This window comes from Lottia gigantea (assembly GCF_000327385.1).
Source record: "Lottia gigantea unplaced genomic scaffold LOTGIsca_56, whole genome shotgun sequence".
Taxonomy (NCBI): Eukaryota; Metazoa; Mollusca; class Gastropoda; family Lottiidae; genus Lottia; species Lottia gigantea.
Window position 1 is genome coordinate 1452160 of NW_008709919.1, and position 19259 is coordinate 1471418.

General features: G+C 31.9%; 1 protein-coding gene across 1 annotated transcript; it reads left to right on the forward strand.

Moving 5' to 3' along the window:
* Nucleotides 1–738: 738 nt before the first annotated feature.
* LOTGIDRAFT_194019 (hypothetical protein) lies at nt 739–12160 on the forward strand (the record flags this gene model as incomplete). The annotated part of the gene is made up of 8 exons (XM_009063241.1): nt 739–856; nt 7873–8057; nt 8986–9140; nt 9731–9859; nt 10259–10388; nt 10640–10793; nt 11308–11415; nt 11997–12160. 8 exons carry the CDS (start codon nt 739–741, stop codon nt 12077–12079), a joined length of 1062 nt encoding a protein of 353 aa, XP_009061489.1. The 3' UTR covers nt 12080–12160.
* Nucleotides 12161–19259: the final 7099 nt, after the last annotated feature.

Consider the following 19259-nt stretch of genomic DNA (forward strand, 5'->3'; position numbering starts at 1 on the left):
ACCACAGTAATCATCATTTTGTATTCCAATTTTACTTCGCCACACCACAGTCAGAGTCCTACTTATCTCACCCTGCAAAATCGTCCTACCAGACAACCACAAATCGACATGTGTTCCTATGCAAAACGTTTTCCTAAGAATCATGCAAAATGCTCGATGTTTGTAGTACTAGCATTCATGTTAAAGCCAAACGATCACGGCATTGATTCTGGTCCTGCCTGGTATAATGTTAGGACTATAGTGTCTACACTCAGTGTAGATGAAAGCCGGGTCATTAGCTATGCAAAGCCAGCCTCAAGTTAGAATCTAGCCCATAATACTTCGTTTGTTGGCTGTTCCAGTTGACGTGCCTGTGCGGATTTAAGGCGTTGGTCTATTAATTTAGCATATTTAGCAATTTATATGTTTAGAAAGTAGCGATAAAAATGTATATTGTGATTGACTACTGAGTGAATATTTGATTTGTTGTCAGATATTTGATATTTTGGCTTCTGCACAAAGCATTTGTCAATTGAACTCACTCCCCCGTCACCACACCCAAGTCGAAACTATATGCCTCCGAAAAGCTTGTGAGTTTGTTGATATCGCCTGGATTTTCGGCATATCGGACCAGACGCCGAATATTCAGTGAGTTAATACGTTTTGGCGAACTGGGGATTGCTAAAGGATTAGTTCTCAACCCTTTTTAGGGTTAACAGCCAGACCCGTCGCGCTGTCAGAGCGGATTTGGATACCAATATGGCGTGCTGCCTTACAGAGGAATTGAAAGAACAGAAGCGAATTAATCAAGAAATAGAAAGGCAGTTACGGAAGGATAAAAGAGATGCTAGGCGGGAGTTAAAGTTACTTCTTTTAGGTAAGATCTTTTCAGATGCAAGTGGTACAAGAATGACGAATTTGTGTCCATGAACCATATAAATAATATCGCCCGATAATTTTGCTACTGCCCGTGCTGCACTTTTACGAAAATTACCATCGTTTGCAGATTTCAAAGTAAATATCATGCTTCTCTTATGCATTTATATGATTATCTGCCTATTGTGTATGTAAAGGTTCATTATAATCCGGTGGAAGCTTTATATTTTGCGAGGAAAATGTAATTTTGGCCTACTGTCTGCATTATCAATCGACTGAACAAGCCGCCATTTTGGATTGTTTTGGTGAAGTTCTGAATACATAATTATTCATTTACGACACAGAATGCCGCCGATGTTTTGAAATCTGCACAAAATTATTTGACTAGTGGATTGAAAGTGATGAAAATGGCAACCTGAGATCATTTTATTTGACTTCTTGGTTGCATCATCATTGTTTTATACCAAGCATTTGTATATAATAAGATAGACGTTCATCATCATTATAGAATCAGAATACAATTAATGCCATTGCTATGTAACTTGTATTCAGCTTTGTGCATTACATTAGATGTACATGTTTTCTGAGAATCAGAGAATTTGGGCTTTTGCAAAACTTTAAGATCTTAATTTTGGTCAGAATGTCTTTGAATGAAGGATATGATGGTTTTATGATCTATTTGGAGGAACTTGCACTCAAAAATGTATGTTGGTCGTAGTGCATTGTGACAATGTTGCTTAATGACAATATATATGGCTTGGAGGGGTCACCATGAAAAACCACCATAATGGCTAGGGTCCAAAGGTTCTGATCATAAAAATTCTTGCTTGAACGTAGTGTAAATTTATATTCTTCTCCGTAGCATGCATATACACAGTTTTCTCTGTTGGCCAAATTTTTTGTAGAGCTCACATTGCTATGTTCATTCTTTGAAATTCAAGAATTTCAGATGTTCTTGAGAAACCAGATGTTTGATGTAACATCTGAAATTTTCAGACTGAAAAGTGTCCCTCAAGAAAGAAAGAAATGGAAACAAGACAAGGATGATAATTTAGGTTCCTAAAGATCGTTAGTCGTTCCTAATGATCGTTAGTCAATATATTTCGGCAGTAACCCTTTCTGGATTATCTATGCGTATTTACCACTGGTTCGATTGGAATGGTGATGAAAGATAATTTTATGTTACCAGACTTAACCTGGTGAAAGAGAACCTAGGACCACCATAACTGACTGCATACAATCCACCCTCATCAAAGTTTCTTAGTCCTAGCTTTATTTTGACAGTCGCATTTACATGGAAGAACTGAAGTTTTTATAGATTTTGTCAACTTGAAAATAAATGAACCGTACAAATCCTTAATCCTTAATCCTTACTACGGAGGTGTTTCGGGTAGCTTTCTAGTCATTCTTGGGGTTTAGGCATAGGTTCAAATCTATACAATGAAAATCAAGTAGCCTATAACTGAAAAAAAAAAATTGTAGGGGCAATGAAGTCATTGTGGGAAAAAAGCGACTCTCTATAGCATAAAATGGACTGAAAGCTCAGAGTTTAGGGTGACATCATGGCATATGTCAAGATCTAGTATTCAAAGCTTCCTTCATCCTCCTTTGTCTACTAATGCAAGCTGGATACACTGGCATTGAAAACTAAAATAATGTTACTTTGGCAAGAAAAGTTGGATCTAAGAGAGAACTGGTTGGGAAGTGACATTTTGATAAAAATACTAACTTGACTAGGTACTGAATAATGTACGCCAATCGGATAAAAATTATTTGACTCCAGATATGGTCTTCACTTATTAGCAAGTACCAGAATGATGCTATCAACTTGGCATTATATTTTAGATAGTTAGGACTAGTAATACGTAGCTGGAACTGTCAGAACTGTTTGAAAAAGACAACATGCTTTTGCTTTAATCTTCATGAAAATGGATATTATTTAAATTTTTGAATTATAGTCATATACCTGGGATCAAGGAAATCATCTCTTATGGTCTCCAACAATTATTTCTTGCAATATAAGTCTTCATACACAAAGCAACAAAATCTGCGCTGAAGGTTTGATGGAAATGTTAACTCAAGCCAGTTTTGACTTCTTCCAAAAATTGATTCAGCAAACATGATGGGGAAAGATCACAAGCATGATCTGCACTTTTGAGAATTTTATATATTATGTGAATTAAAAATGTGTTTAAAAAGGTTCAAAATTACAACCTTCAACTATTGTCGAGATTATCAGTCGAATTGGTTAGATAATGGCTGATAAGTACACACTGTGTTTGACTGCTGTTTCTTGAAAACGAATTAAAATTAACAATTGAATGAATAATTTACTTCTGCATTTACCAGTATATTGTATGTCTTGTATGGTTGTTTGAAGATGCAATTTTTTAACATGATAGTGTGACATAATATGAAGAAACCAATTGACATTTACACCTTTAAATTTACAAAAATAAATTTCAGAGGCCTCATTCTCAAAAACTGAACTCGTAAACACTTTAATAAACAATATTTGAAAAAAGTGGAAAAAACAGCATTTGAATAAAGCGAAAAAAACAATATTTGAATAAAGTGAAAAGAACATTTGAATAAAGTGAAAAGGAACATTTGAATAAAGCGAAAAAAACATTTGAATAAGGTTTCTTCACCGTCGAAAAGTTCAGAAAACGCACAAGCAAAAAATTCAGTGCCATGAGCACATGGAAAAGATCCTAACTGACTTTGTCATGCAGGTTCTATAGCACAATCGGTTAGAGCGTTGGTTCTTAACATGGCGTCATTTGCTTGGTTACGTCGATCAAATGACTGCTGTGGGTTTCGATCTCGATCAAGTCTGCTGACCTTGAATAAGTCATCTTCACTCCAGTCGACCCAGCTGTAAATGAGTATGGATAATCTGGGAAAGATCAATGCCAAGAGGGTAGATAGAATCCTCAAGTGTGAACCTTAGTAAAATATAGCACTTTCTTTCTTTCTTTGTCATAAATTCTTTTGAATATTTTGAACTAAATATAACTGTTACGGACTGTTTGAACATCTAAAAAGTTAGCTATTTAATGCAGTCCAATGTATTCCAATCTGATAAAGATTTTTTATTTACTGTTATTCACAGGATGTATTTCTGGGCACATTATCTGTGTTCTCTTTTGATGCCAATCAGAATTCAAATTTATGAGAATCACATGTTATCGTCATCTAATCTATACTTTTATCATCTTTAGTTTTATGATCTATACTTTTATCATCTGTAGTTTTATCATCTGTAGTTTTATCATCTATAGTTTTATCATCTGTAGTTTTATGATCTATACTTTTATCATCTTTAGTTTTATGATCTATACTTTTATCGGCTGTAGTTTTATCATCTGTAGTTTTATCATCTATACTTTTATCATCTTTAGTTTAATGATCTATACTTTTATCGTCTGTAGTTTTATCATCTGTAGTTTTATCATCTTTAGTTTTATGATCTATACTTTTGGCCAAGGACCAGCTGGTTGAAAGGATCCTGTGAACTGTGAACATAAGTTATCTTTGTAAAATATAGTTGTTTGGTTGGTTCTTTTCTGAACTTTTTTGAGCATGAAGTGTCTTTCTGGAAAAAAATTGAAAGAAACTTGAATGCTTTAAGATTTCAAAACCAAAATATGCTTAAGTTTTAGTAAACTTCTATGCTTAAAAGGAGCTAAGCATTTCAGTTTATTAACATGAGCCATCAAGACCTGAAAAAGCCTTTAGTTGTTGAGATGGACAATAAACAAAGGCCCTGTATGCTGCATGTGTATGATAAAGATCTCTCAGAAATCAAATAAGAGGCTTATAATACATCTTTTCTGGTAAAAGTCCCTCATTGTACTCTACATGGCATTGGCCGTCTTCATTAGCTTCATTAGGTGCAGAAGAGTATGACGTAAAACTCAATTTCATTTTATTTGAACCATTTGGATATGACATTTTAATGGGATTGTTAAACTTTTTTGTGGAAGTGCACTGCAGGAACCAGACGTTTGACAGAAATTTTGAATGATGCAAATCGATGCTATGAGTGTCCCTGATGCACATACAATTTAGAACACCTCTTTACAATGCTTCAACGCTTTTGTAATATATTGTGATGGTAAAATGGATTGCTAAATTTGTTGCCTTTAATTGAACACCTTTTGTTTGTTGCCAAATCACAAAGTTCATTTTTAGTGGTTTTATCTACCAATGCAAGTTGCCAGGTTGTATTTCACAGACGTCCGATTAAAAATTAGAATTGTGCAAATTGATGCTATCAGTGTCTCCGATGAACATACAAAATTTAGAAAACCTCTTTACAATCCTTTAAGGCTCATATTTTATCATGGTACAATGGATGGCCAGTTTTTGTTGCCTCTGCCCCTTTATATGTTGCCAAAACAGAATTTGTCATATTTGGGGGTCTATTCTCCCACTGCAAGTTGTTACAATGGCTGTAATTTAGTTGCATTTTGTCAGCTAACTATTACACAAGATTTGGGTGTGGTACTCTAATAATTGTAGTCATATATTGTTGAGAAAGACAAATTATTGATTTTTATCTCACTAAATACTAGTTCAATTGATTTTCTCTTACATGTAGTCTCACTTTCTCTATCTCTAGCTCTTTTTTTTTCATTCATAGTTTTTGTCTAATTTTCTCGTGTTACTGCTGAAGTCATTGCAGCCAAAAGTTGTTCTTCGGAGGTCAAATGCAGTCCTCTTTTGTGTATTAGATGAATCACACTGAAGCTATATTTTAATACACTTGCAATTTAATCTTGTTACTCAAGTTGATAACTGATGTAAAATAAGTATGTTCTCTTTTTCTGACCTTGGTCAGTGCTTCTATAGGAGAGAATCTTCCATGGCACTGAACTGAGGCTTTGAGCACTTTGAGTGTGAATAAAATTAAATATCATAAACCATGGACAAGTAAAGTGAGTTAATATGTATGATGTTAGCATTATGTGAATGTGTCACTTAGTAACAGTTTTCTCACCAGCAGACCACAGAATTATGAGGCCAAAAGACCTGCTGCTGATGTTGGAACAATATCATATAACATGAGTGTTTATGATGAACTTAGGCTGTACATAGCTTTCAGGGTTTTGTAGACAAACAATTACTAGCAACTTAGTTATAGCAATTTTTCTTGCAAGGTAGACTACAAGTCACTGGCAGCAACCACAGGGACTGGTTGAACCAAGCCCACAGGCCCCCCATCTCTAAGAGTGAGAAAATATTCCAACAACCAAAGTACACAATTATAATCAAATTAAGCAACCAGCAATATTTAACTGAGTGAAATAGCATTAACTACCGACTGAAAATCTTCCAATTACAGGCATTAGATTGACTTACAGAGGATCTCAAAATGCAGGAGAGGTTATTTAAAAAAAAAAAATTGGGGGTAGTGCCCCAACCAACTTTGGTCCACAGGCCCACACTCAACTAGTTGAGCTACTGAGCGACTGTGATATTTCATTTGACTATAAACTGGTGATGTATCATTCTCGCATTCATCTACATGAAATTCATGTTGCTCTCAGATTCTGCAAGTAGCAAGGTGACCTTAGTCCATCTTAAGAGAAAGACATCTTTCATTTGTTTCAGTGTCTGTTTAGGGTGATGTCAGGTAACTTGGTAAAGTGCTATAGTATAAACTGTTCAGTGTGACATCAATTGACATTGAATATTGACTGATGGATAAAGGTTCCACCCTGAGCTCTAGCCATGCTCAATCAATATCTATTAATATATAAATATGTCAACATTTATCATATGAGTGATGATTGTAGCTTTGAATTAGGAGTCCATGTATTGCAGAAAGAGAACCCATGCTATCTTCATAGTGCAATTATATAGATAAAACAGATATAAAATCGTCAGGATTGCCCATGAACTGCTATATCTCAGGTTCTCATTATTTTGTACCCCTTTTCTGTATTTTGGCATCCCTTTAACCTTTGATTAGCTAAGGGGGTATTTCAATCATTTTCTCATGGTCATTAACTGCCTGGTTAATAAACTTTCCCAGAGAAGCTCCTGAAGTACCCCTTTGGTATTTGCTGGTGCCTCCAAAGGTTACTAGTTCCTCGGGTTGGGATGCTTATGAAATAGTCAAAATGGAACACCCAGGAGTCTTGTTAGTAACTTAGTTGCTGAAGGTGTTTCACATACCAGTACAACTGGAATGGCACAAATACACCAAGAAGCAATTAGGGTATGACTTGTGAACACTCTTAGTGTTTCTGATGGGTCTCTGAGAGGTATGCTTAAGTCCTCTGTGAAAGGATTCTAAGGATATCAAATCAGATGTTTTGGCAAAATAATTCACTTAATGCACCAGACAATGGTTGATATGGGATTGCTGGTCATCATTAGCCTCTTAAGGGAGAAAATGGTTGGCAAGACACATTTCATTTCATTCTAACTCAAAAGAGCAGGGAACATTTTAGATATAAAATTGATTGTTTTATCATCTGCTAGACAGAGCATCATCATCCAGTCAGATTGATTTTCCTTTGAATTGTATGATCCGCAAGTGATTATCAATGCAGTTTTAGAAGGACTTTGTCCACATTTGTTTATATAGTAATGATTTAAGATGTGGCCATTTGATCATTCAAGCCTACTGACCCAACTTTGATCTTAATATATGCAGCCTATCAATTCATTAAAAATATTAATATGAGTTGTTTATAGTGTTTCATATTGCTTTATTTATTTTATAGTAAAATTTCTGGAAATTTCTTTTAAAACTTATAAAGCCATCTTTAAAACCGAATTTAAAATTTTTGCCGTTGATTGCATGTATACAAAAAAAGCAGATATTAAAAAGGGTCTTTCAAATATTTCATAACCTTTATAATGGTTTTCAATAGACTGAATACGAGATAGATAATAAATGTGTATATACATTAAATACATAATGTATGAGAATATGATATATTATGTATGACTAGTAATGTATGAGTAGATGATATTTTGTGGTATGTTTTGTTCTTTCAGGTACTGGAGAATCAGGAAAAAGTACATTTATTAAACAAATGAGAATTATTCATGGATCAGGCTATTCAGATGAAGATAAAAGAAGTTTTATTAAAATAGTGTATCAGAATATATTTATGGCTATGAATGCTATGACAAGGGCTATGGACACGTTGAAAATAAGCTATCGAGACAGTGCTAATATTGTAAGTACAAGAGATGGTTTTTCCTCTCTGGCATGCCCTTTTAATGAATATTTAGTATCAATAAATTGGTATATTCAACCCCTTGGCTTCAAATCCCCCTTCGTATATAAGAAAAAGTCTGTGTTTTTCCAGAGTCCTGACCCTTTGTTGACTCAAAAGCAAAGTTCCCAATTGTTTACTCATCAGTCAGGTCAAATCAAATATTCAATGGCCCATTGGGGGAATTTTTGTTGTCATACAAAATTTCAAGTTATCCTATATTTAAAAGCAATACTTTAAGTCTGCAAGAATTTTTACACCCTTGACCAATGACTGTTTTCACCAAACAATCTAGATCAAATGTTGAATTACATATTGCTCTTCTTTTAACATAGTCAACTGTTTTGATTATGAATAAGGCATAGAGCTCATTTGCAGAGTTGCAATGATTGTTGCAGCTTTTGATATCACAGGAAAAATCCATCAGAGGCGAGGATACAAATCGCATTGTGTAATGTAAGATAATCAGTAATTCAGATGGATTTTGAAATTCTAAAGAACTGTTAAAATATCTCACTACCTTTTGTCACTAGTCCATATTATACATACTAGAGCAAATTTAATCAAATAATCAGGATGTTTCGTTAAGATTCTGCTGGTTACCTTATCAAGGAAACCTCACGTTTTTATTTAAAATTTTCTCATGTATTTGAAACATCGCAATATATTGTATTATTTGATGAAAATCGTTGAATTTTTTGATTGGCAACTTGAACCAACAACTGTTAACAGTTCCAAAATTGGTACGAGACTTTATCCCCATGGCTTTTTGATCTTTTGAAGCTTCTAGTCCAATAGCTTTCAACCCAAGTGCTTTTAAGCCTGCCATTAGTGAACAAGAATTTAAAACTCTGTAACATATGAAGAGTCACATGTTCGTTTCTTACAGGAACATGCAACATTGATAAAGCAGATAGATTATGAGACAGTGACTACGTTTGAAAGACAGTTTGTAGAAGCTATCAAATCATTATGGGAAGATGAAGGTATACAGGAGTGTTATGACAGACGGAGAGAATATCAACTTACTGATTCCGCCAAATAGTATGTATATTTCATGGCTTTAAAGTAACCAAGGTTATAGTGCAATGAAGGCAAATGCCTCGCTTTTAAAACAGTGACTCTTGTAGAAGTTTCATTTTTTGATTATGTATTTCAAATCCACCCAGACCCCCTTTTGCCTTTATTTTCAATTCTAAATAGAATTGCGCTACAGCGCTACGGCAGTATTTGGCCAATCTACCATGCATACATTCCATCATAGGTTATAACAACAGGTTTAAAAGGAATTTTTTAAGAGAAAAAACAGTTCAAATGTGACTATTTCCACAATATTTTAAAGAAAATATATTGTAGAGTATTCATTGACATATTAAGTGGAAAAAACAGAAACTGACTTCATAGCAAAAAAATTCTTGTTATAATAGATTTTTTTAATTCTATACTGGAAATGCTACCAAAAATGTTTTTGTTTTACCTACAAATGCATCTGGTTACTTAATTTTGTATGGGATCTACCTAAGTTAGGTATTGGTATTCAAACCACCAAACACTATCTAACATTTTCCTTAATGATCTCAAACTTTGTAACTCATTTGAGCACTATCTAAATGAGAGATATTTCTATTTTTCAGCTATTTAGATAGTGTTAATAGAATAGCAGAGCCAGATTACTTACCTTCACTACAAGATATACTGAGAGTTCGAGTCCCTACTACGGGTATTATAGAATATCCTTTTGATCTGGATAGTATCATTTTCAGGTAGGGTTTATCAACCATCTTTACTTTCCTAATATACTGCTTTTAGAATTGCATTTTGCAAATTATTTTGTATGGACAACTGCATAACAGTTCTGGTGATGATGTTTTGGTTGATGAAAATGATTACCAAATACCAAGGAAATTATTTGGATATGATTTGATTTTGGGCTGTTTCAGGCCAACTATTGGACACTTTTGCTAATCATTTCTGAGAGGGATGCCATTAGACCTATGTATCTGTTGATCCAATAACATTTTAAGGCCACTGGCGTGTATTACAAGCAGAATTTAGAATATTTTCTGTCCAAAACTTTTTATTTTGAAATTTATAAGAAATTTTAGGTATCCATTGTACATATTTTATGATAAGTGATATGTAATGTGTGGATATATTTTCAGGATGGTTGATGTTGGGGGCCAAAGATCTGAGAGACGGAAATGGATTCACTGTTTTGAAAATGTAACGTCCATTATGTTTTTAGTCGCCTTAAGTGAATATGATCAAGTTTTGGTAGAATCTGATAATGAGGTAAGAAATTAGAGAAAGATGATATTCATTTAACCCTATTTATTCCTTTGGGTTAAACCCCTCAAATCTGATTACCAGAAAACAGCACATTACATACCCTTAACTTAAAAAAAATATAGCCCTTTTGGTATAAAAAGATGAAGTCACCTTGTAATAGCCACTTGAATAAGATACTTGAATCTAAAGAAATCAGAATTTGACATCATTTGTATCCCTTTGTCAAACTTGAATTCATAACTTTTTTTTTCCAGAACCGAATGGAAGAATCAAAAGCCTTGTTCCGAACAATAATTACTTACCCTTGGTTCCAAAATTCATCAGTCATTCTCTTCTTGAATAAGAAAGATTTATTAGAGGAGAAGATTATGCACTCACACCTGGTTGATTATTTTCCTGAGTTTGATGGTAATTATGTTCTTTATTTTTACCTCTAGGGTGAGGAACAAGGGGCTAACCATATCTGTATCATATTTGGACATGACTTGGCACATTTCTTGTTTGAAAGTCGAATAACAAGCTTTTAATATTCAGTTTATCTACCGTGTGAGATTTGAATATATACCTAATCAAATGCCTTATTAGAAAGCACAATGAAATGGTGTCTACAATGGCAGACAACAACTAAGTAGTTAGAAGCACAGCCATTTTGTGTACGGCCATTCTGTCCAGAGCTCTGATTGGCTGTGTTTGCTAGTGTACAATCCATTCAAATGGTTACATTTACCCTGTGATACAAGAAAGGTACATAAACTGTCAAGGTATTGGACAGAGTTTGTAATAGCGTTGCATTCTGAAGATATAAGCTGACATTGAAAAAAGCAGAAGAATCATTTCTCTAATGCTGATTCGTTGTTTAATAGCTCATCAATAGTTTTTATTTTTCTCGTGGTTAACATGTATTATGTTGTGATGTTTTCAGGTACAAAGAAGGATGCTATCTCGGCAAGAGAATTCATTCTAAAAATGTTTGTAGAACTCAATCCTGATCCAGATAAAATCATTTATTCTCATTTTACTTGTGCTACAGGTTTGTGGGTTTTATTAATTTACTATTTTTCTTAAAATAACTCTTATCATATTTTTCCGTTTTGGATTCCCTAAGTCATACCACAGGTGGTTGACGTAACAGATCCCTTGACAGTCAAAACAAAATCAAAGAGTAGGTTGTTGCTGCTGTCCTGGTAATATTGTGTCCATGTTAGTTGATCAAAACTTGATTAATACAACTGAGACATCACAAAACACACCAAAACTAGGCAGATAAGTAGCTAAAAACGGAAATGTTCAACATTATTATTGGTCTATCTCAATTTTATTTGGATTTGGATGTGTTCTTGATGAAAAATCAAATCAATCAAGTTGGTTGACTGAATCTTTATCAGATGGTCTAGGTCAATGAACATGTAAGGTTCATTGCTTCATGGTTTTACTGTGCCCAACATCAGAAAAACAGGATCTCTTTTCAGTGAATGCATTCAATTTCACACATTTTAAACTCATTTAACCCAAATATTTCATGTTGAGTTTTAGATTCCAAACAATGTATATTCAAAGTTGTATATTTTCTGAACTATCGTCCCTCAAAAATGTTTGGAATTTCTTTTACAGATACAGAAAACATCCGCTTTGTGTTTGCAGCAGTAAAGGATACAATCTTACAGTTAAATTTAAAGGAATATAATTTGGTGTGAAAAGAGATCTATCTGGGGCAGCATCCATGTGGGCAATTAATGTATTTATTTGTGAAAGTGTCCTTGGTACAAAAAAAAAAACTCATGCATTGATAACTGTGGTTTCTACTCTAATTGTCATTGGATCTGACCACCACTCAAGATAAAGCATATATATTATAAAAATATGTTTTGACAACATCTATATATCAAGCCTCACTTTCCATTCTTCATTATGTAGTAGTTTTTTCTACTCGAAAACAAATATTCATCTACTATGATTGCTAAGTTGAAGAGATAATCAGTTGGTATTGTTTGTGCTTGTTTTTCTTTTCAATATGTACAGTTCAGATGGCTACATTCTGTTAATATCTGTTCTGCCTCCTATTTGACTTGTTGTTTTCATATTTTGTGACTAAAAAAAAAATATATCAGCTCTACTCAAATTTTAAAGTCACTTCTTTTGCCATTTATGTGAATGATATCATTTTTATTGAGGAAAATGATGGAAAAAAACTCTTTTTATGATATGAAATATATGTAAAATATATATAATTTGTTACCAAATATGGTCACACATCAACAACATGGTAGATAAAAGGTGTCATAATAATGTTGCAGTCATGACGTCATCTTTTGCTGTCGACAGCTAATAAGTGTTGTTGTTCAAGAAGCTGGAAGCTGGCTGGTAACAGGGAGTAAGAATTATGTTATCTATATAGTTGGTGTATTTAATACAGTGCAATTCTAGGTGAAATTTTTTAGTATGGAATCTTGGTGATGCAATGTTCTGTATGTACTATAGACTTCTGTAAACAGAAATTAGACCGGATCTGTGTATTTGGGATTTTTTGAAGCCACTGAATTCTCTCGGTGGGCTAATTGTGTGATTTTTGTTTTATTTATAAAGTTGTTGTAATGTTAATATTAGTCAAAAACAACTCTGTACATAGTAGAAAATTGTAGGCAAATTTTCATGCCTAAGATTGGTCAATTTTGACTATCTATTTTCTCAATGTGGTCATGTATTATGTCAATATCAGATGAAACTAGTATCGTTCTTACTTTGAAATGACCTCAACCAAAGTAGTTTACAGCCATTTTGAATCTCTTCCTCAACTTCATAAGCCGAATTTTGAAAAAGGCAATTATAGTTCAAATAAGCCTTCAAATCAAATTTATGGGTTAATAAATGATTCAAAGGCTTTGTTGAAATATTATAACCATCATCGAAATTCGACTTATTTAGTTCAGGAAGAGATTCAAAATGGTTGTGAACTACGATCGTGTGTGTTTTTTCCACGTAAGAACCAGACGTAGTTTCGTATGATGTCAATATCTTATCTTGTTTACATCAACATTGAATTTTTTGCATAACAAAGAAACACAGCATGTACTCGTGGAGTCGAAACTGCAGGATTGTGTACCAATCAGTTTGAATGATTATTGGATAATCATCATTGCATACTGAATGATGATTACAATGATTAATACTGATGATAATTGATGATTGTTACAACCCTTTCTGGCACTGGATGATACTATTACATGATTTACAACTGTAATGATTATTGATTAGAATGATTATTAATGATTGTGGATATATTTATTAATAATAATAATAACTACAAAATAATATTAATAATAACGATAATAATACTTTTTGTGTACTACAATTTTTTGTATAGCGTTTGTTTGTTTTTTGTATGAAGCAAAAGGATTTGTTTCATAATGCCAATCTTTTACCTTTGTCATTACATGTATATAAGCCTGTTTAGGATTCCATCTTACTCACACTGTATGAATATCTTATGGCTTATAAATACTTTTATTTTCTACTTTACATCTACATTGTGTCCAAATCTTTTCTGGGAGTAAATTTGTATGACTTTTCGACCCAATTAATAATAAACTTGTCGTATGAATTAGGAATTTATTTCATTGCAAAAAAGAAATCCTGCAACCCTAACCAGTACTTTAATATTTTGATATTAACAATATATAACTGAGCTTGTTTACAAAAAATGTTCACGACAGGATTTTTTGCAAAAATGTTAGTTCACCTATTTAGATCATAAAATTAATTACTCAGACTGCAGAATGGAAATAAAAATGGCCCAGAACACCGTACAGATAAAACTATGGACATTTTTGGTATGAAAGTAATAATTCAGTTTATTTAAAACAAAATGTATATATACAAGTGCTGTAACTTCATACAATTTTTTAAGACTGTTGCAAGGGAGGGGGTGTATTCTGCAGTAAGTACAAAGTCAAAGTTTTGCCAGTTAAGTGGGGTAGGGCCATTACAATTTTAACAATACTGGAATTTGATTTTCTGGTGCTCCGTTTAAAAGGGTTAAGGACAATATTAATTTTTTTTCGACCATATTCATAATCTTTAGGAAAATACAAATATCCTTTTTTTTTCTGATTTAAAATGTTACATGTACTCTTGTTTAAAAAAAATGGTTGATGTTTTATTGATTTCTAAATTCCCCTATTTCTAATAATTTTCTTAAAATCAGTGAAATGAATATGTAAAATATTTTTTTGTCTAATTTAGTTTATATTATGTACAGGGTATTAGCTGAATTGTCTTAAAATTTTGTTTTTTAGGGAAGTGAACAGGGAATTTTCACTCTGAAAATATGTACTTGACCAAAAATATGTACTTGATCAAAAATATGTACTTGACCAAAAATATGTACTTGATCAGTTCAGATTGATTATTGAGGATAATGTTTAAAAAAAACCTTCATATTTCAGACTCAAGAATTCAAGAAGAATTTTTGAAAAAAATAGAGTCAAATTATGTTCTTATGAGAATTCTTCCATAGAAAAAATCTATAAAAAAGTACAAAATTGATGACAGTGTGTCTCTGTGTCCTTTGATACATCATAAATAAGCTGAATTTTAAGAACAGATCATCTTTCGTCTAAAAAAAAATTATAAATTTTTTGTGGTTTTTTGGGGTTTTTCAAATTAAAAATCTACTGGGTTAATGAATTTCAGATGTAATATATCTTCTAAAAATGGTTGTGTGATATTACAGTTGTGTTAACTATTCATCTTGGCCCTGTTTCTCAAAATATCTTGCCACTAACATTTTTTAAATCTCCTTTCTGAAAAAAATCTAGGGTAAGAGTTATTGAGAGCATGGGGTCAGAACTTTTGAAATTATTTCATTAATATGTTTATCATCACAGTACTTGCTTATATCTTGTACTCAAACACAAATGCTTTTATCAGGGTGTATATTATGTATATGCCTCTTAGTTTCAATAATTCTTGAATAATTATATCTCAAAATCTGAAGAAATTTAAGTATATATGATGCTTTTTAACATGTGGGATATGCATACTAAACTAACTCAAGTTTAAAAAAATGAATAATTCACCTCCAAAGACAAGAGAGTAAAGTTGGAATCATTAACAATATACAAAAATTCAATTGACAATGTTTTAAATCCAGTTAAAAAATGCTTTTTTTTTTTTTTTATTTAGGATATCCATATATGTAAAACAATTCTGCAGAAAAATGTCATTGAAATTCTAATACTATGTTATGGTTATATTACAATAAAGCAAGGGAAGGAACTCTAGTATAAATAGGCCTATCTACATTGTAAGAAATTTTCACGGACACTAAAATATCTGCCAACACTAAATATAAGTTATATAATGATATTTTTAAACTGCTCAATCTTCAAAGCTTCATGTCATTTGTATAGAATGAATGATTTGTGTATATTTTTTACGTAATCCATTGCCTAAATATAATGTCCTATTGAGGCTTTTGTCTATTTATTTATCTCTTCCCTATTGGCTTACACATGTATATGTAAACACTCTTAATAAGGCAAAATTTATATTGATTTTAAGCTTATGTTCATTAGATTTAAATAGTTGCGAAGAATTTTTAAGAAAATTGTTTCACTTGTGCATTTGTAACATTGCAATGGCTATCTTGCATTTAAGGACATTGTCAAATAGGTATTAAATCACAACTGACCCAAAAGGCAGTGAAAAAATTAGCAAATTTTAAAACTGTTAATAAAATGGACAGCAGATTTTTATTTTTCTGAGCACAATTAAGAAATTTTAAGGAATAATCAGTGACCAACAATTATTATGGAACCAAGCTTTTTTCAATATTTTCGTACCTTATGGTTGAATTGATTTCAGTAATTATTCCATCAAATTCTATTAGTTTTCTCAGTTACATGAAAGTCTATGATTCATATTATTAGCAGTAATAATTTTCCTTCATTGCTCACCTCCTGTTTGGCCAGTCAGTGTGGTTGGGTTTTAATACCTCTCCAACATGGCTATAATGAGATTCAATATGAATCAAAACCTTAATTGGAAAATTAATTTCAAATTCATTCTTGTACATTTTTCAGCAATATGTCTCACTCTATGTATCTGTTGAAAAAGGGTAGTGCTTGGCCTTATAGTATATGGCGAATACTGAACAGTAATAAAAAAAATGTGCTGGTTATATCCTATTTTAGGAGATGTATTCAATATAAGCTATGTTGCCTTAAAGCTGTACCCTCACTTTAACAAATTATTACAAATGTTTTGATTAATGGAAATTTTTAATAATGCTAGCTTAAAAAAATTAAAAAACATGATAAAATAATCAAAGGCTTTATATGGTCACATTTATGAAAAACTCTTAAAGGACATGTTTGGTTTGTGAAAATATTTTGCAAGATTTGAAAAATTTAAAAGCCACTCTTGGCTTCCCCAGCATCTTAGTTTTACTGTCCATAATTTATAATAAGCTGTTTTAAATACTCTTTTACTTGTGGTTTTGTGTGGCAAACTGACATTATATGTGACTATTATATCAAGTAAGAAAGTGGTTTTAGTATGTATGATTTTTGTGCAATCTATCCATTTTGTTATAATTTCTTTATTTCACTGATTTTTACAATATCCAAAAATTGGTGCTCAAAATCATGATAACTAGTAGGGGTTAGGATGATCTCATTGTCAAGTCAAGATTATCTGTGAAGTTAAGATTATCTGAAATATTTGCGAAATTAAGATAATCTGAAATATTGGTCAAGTTAAGAGTATCTGAAATATTTATCAAATTAAGATGATCTGTATTTTTTTTTTATGTTAAGATAATCTGAAATATTTGTCAAGTTAAGATAATCTGAAATATTAATCTGAAATATTTGTCAAGTTAAGATAATCTGAAACATTTGTCAAGTTAAGATTGGTGAAGTTAAGATAATTTGGAATATTTGTCAAGTTAACATTATCTGAAATATTCTTATAGGACAGGATTTTTTAAAATTTAAGTTTAGTTACAAGGCCCTTTTTTGAAAAAATCTTGCAAAAACAATTTTTTCTTCAGACTATTTCAATATTTTTATGAAAATGGGGTTTGGTTTCACATTTTGAAAAGAAAACTTGACACGCGTAAATTTCCCTTAGAAATGAAATTCTTAGATTAAAACATGAACTTGAATAAGTGTGTAAGAAAAAAAATAAATGTTTTTTGCGATTTTCAGGGTTAAACTTTAAGGTCAATGGGATTTTGTGTTTCATAATGTGCTGTATTGACAAATACACCGAACACAAAGTACAAATTTTTCACAGGGTTTCCCCTTTAATCAAATCTTTTTGATGGAAGTTTAAATTGTCAAGGGATTATTTTTTTTTTCTTTTGATTATTGACCATTGCTTAAGATTTGTGAGCATGAATTTTGATATTGTACATATATATATTATATAAACTATTAATGGATGAATTATACAGTTTTTAATTTGATACACAATTGAATTTTATGGTGACATAAATGTACTTCTAAGGTTGAAAAGTGATTGAAACTAACTTTATTTCTATCCTCCATTTACCTACAAATCTTTACTTTTTTTGTACATTTCATCAATATCTATTAGATGTAATGAAAAGATTCATTATAAAACTACATGTATCTTATGTATCTTGAGACAAATTCAGATTTTTTTATTTAGTTTCTTACAGAACATAGCTTTAATGTCATAACTCTTAGGTAAAGCTTATGTTAAAATCAAAACACAACCGATGAGGAAATTAAAAGCTTACATGTAATGTGTTATGTGTTTTTTATTGTCAAATTGTCTTCATCATTCAAGAATTTGTGTACGTTTGCCCCAATTAGCCTAAATCTGTGTGCTGCAGTGGATCTTCGACAGTTGGAAATTGTCTGTCAAAATTTCCCTCAGAGTACATTGCATTGTGTTGTCTGTCTTCATTAGCTCAATTAGGTACAGAATGTAAAACTTCACTCAGTTTTATTTGAGCCCAATTCTACTTGTGAATGCGTATTTTCCAATGGGGAAAGGGTAGGGGGTATGTTAACTCTGCAATAAAAACTGATCCCATACAGCCTATGCGTTTCTCAACCCTTCATCCCTTTGGGTGATTCCCCCTAGCTAATATTGTTTATTTGGTATATTCTAATCTAATATGGACATAGGACAGATGTAGGTGCTGGAATAATCGGACAAGCAGATTGCCATAATGATACCAATTCGTCTTAAAGGAAGATGTTTTTAGAAGCATAGAAATTTGGCCCAGGAATAAACTTCCTTGCAATTGAACTGATTACAACATCATATACAAAGTAATGATTATTATATCTCGTACACTTGAACTAAGTATAATATCGCATGCACTTGATCTAATTATAATATCACATACATTGAACTAATTATAATAACACATACTCTTGAACTTATTATAATATCACCTGACACTTGAACTGGTTATAATATCACATACACTTGAACTTATTATAATATCACATACACTTGAACTTATTATAATATCACATACTCTTGAACTTATTATAATATCACATGCACTTGAACTAATTATAATAACACATACACTTGAACTTATAATATCACATACACTTGAACTTATTATAATATCACATACACTTGAACTTATTATAATATCACATACTCTTGAACTTATTATAATATCACATACTCTTGAACTTATTATAATATCACATACTCTTGATCTAATTATAATATCACATACATTGAACTAATTATAATAACACATACTCTTGAACTTATTATAATATCACCTGACACTTGAACTTGTTATAATATCACATACACTTGAACTTATTATAATATCACATACTCTTGAACTTATTATAATATCACATACTTTTGAAC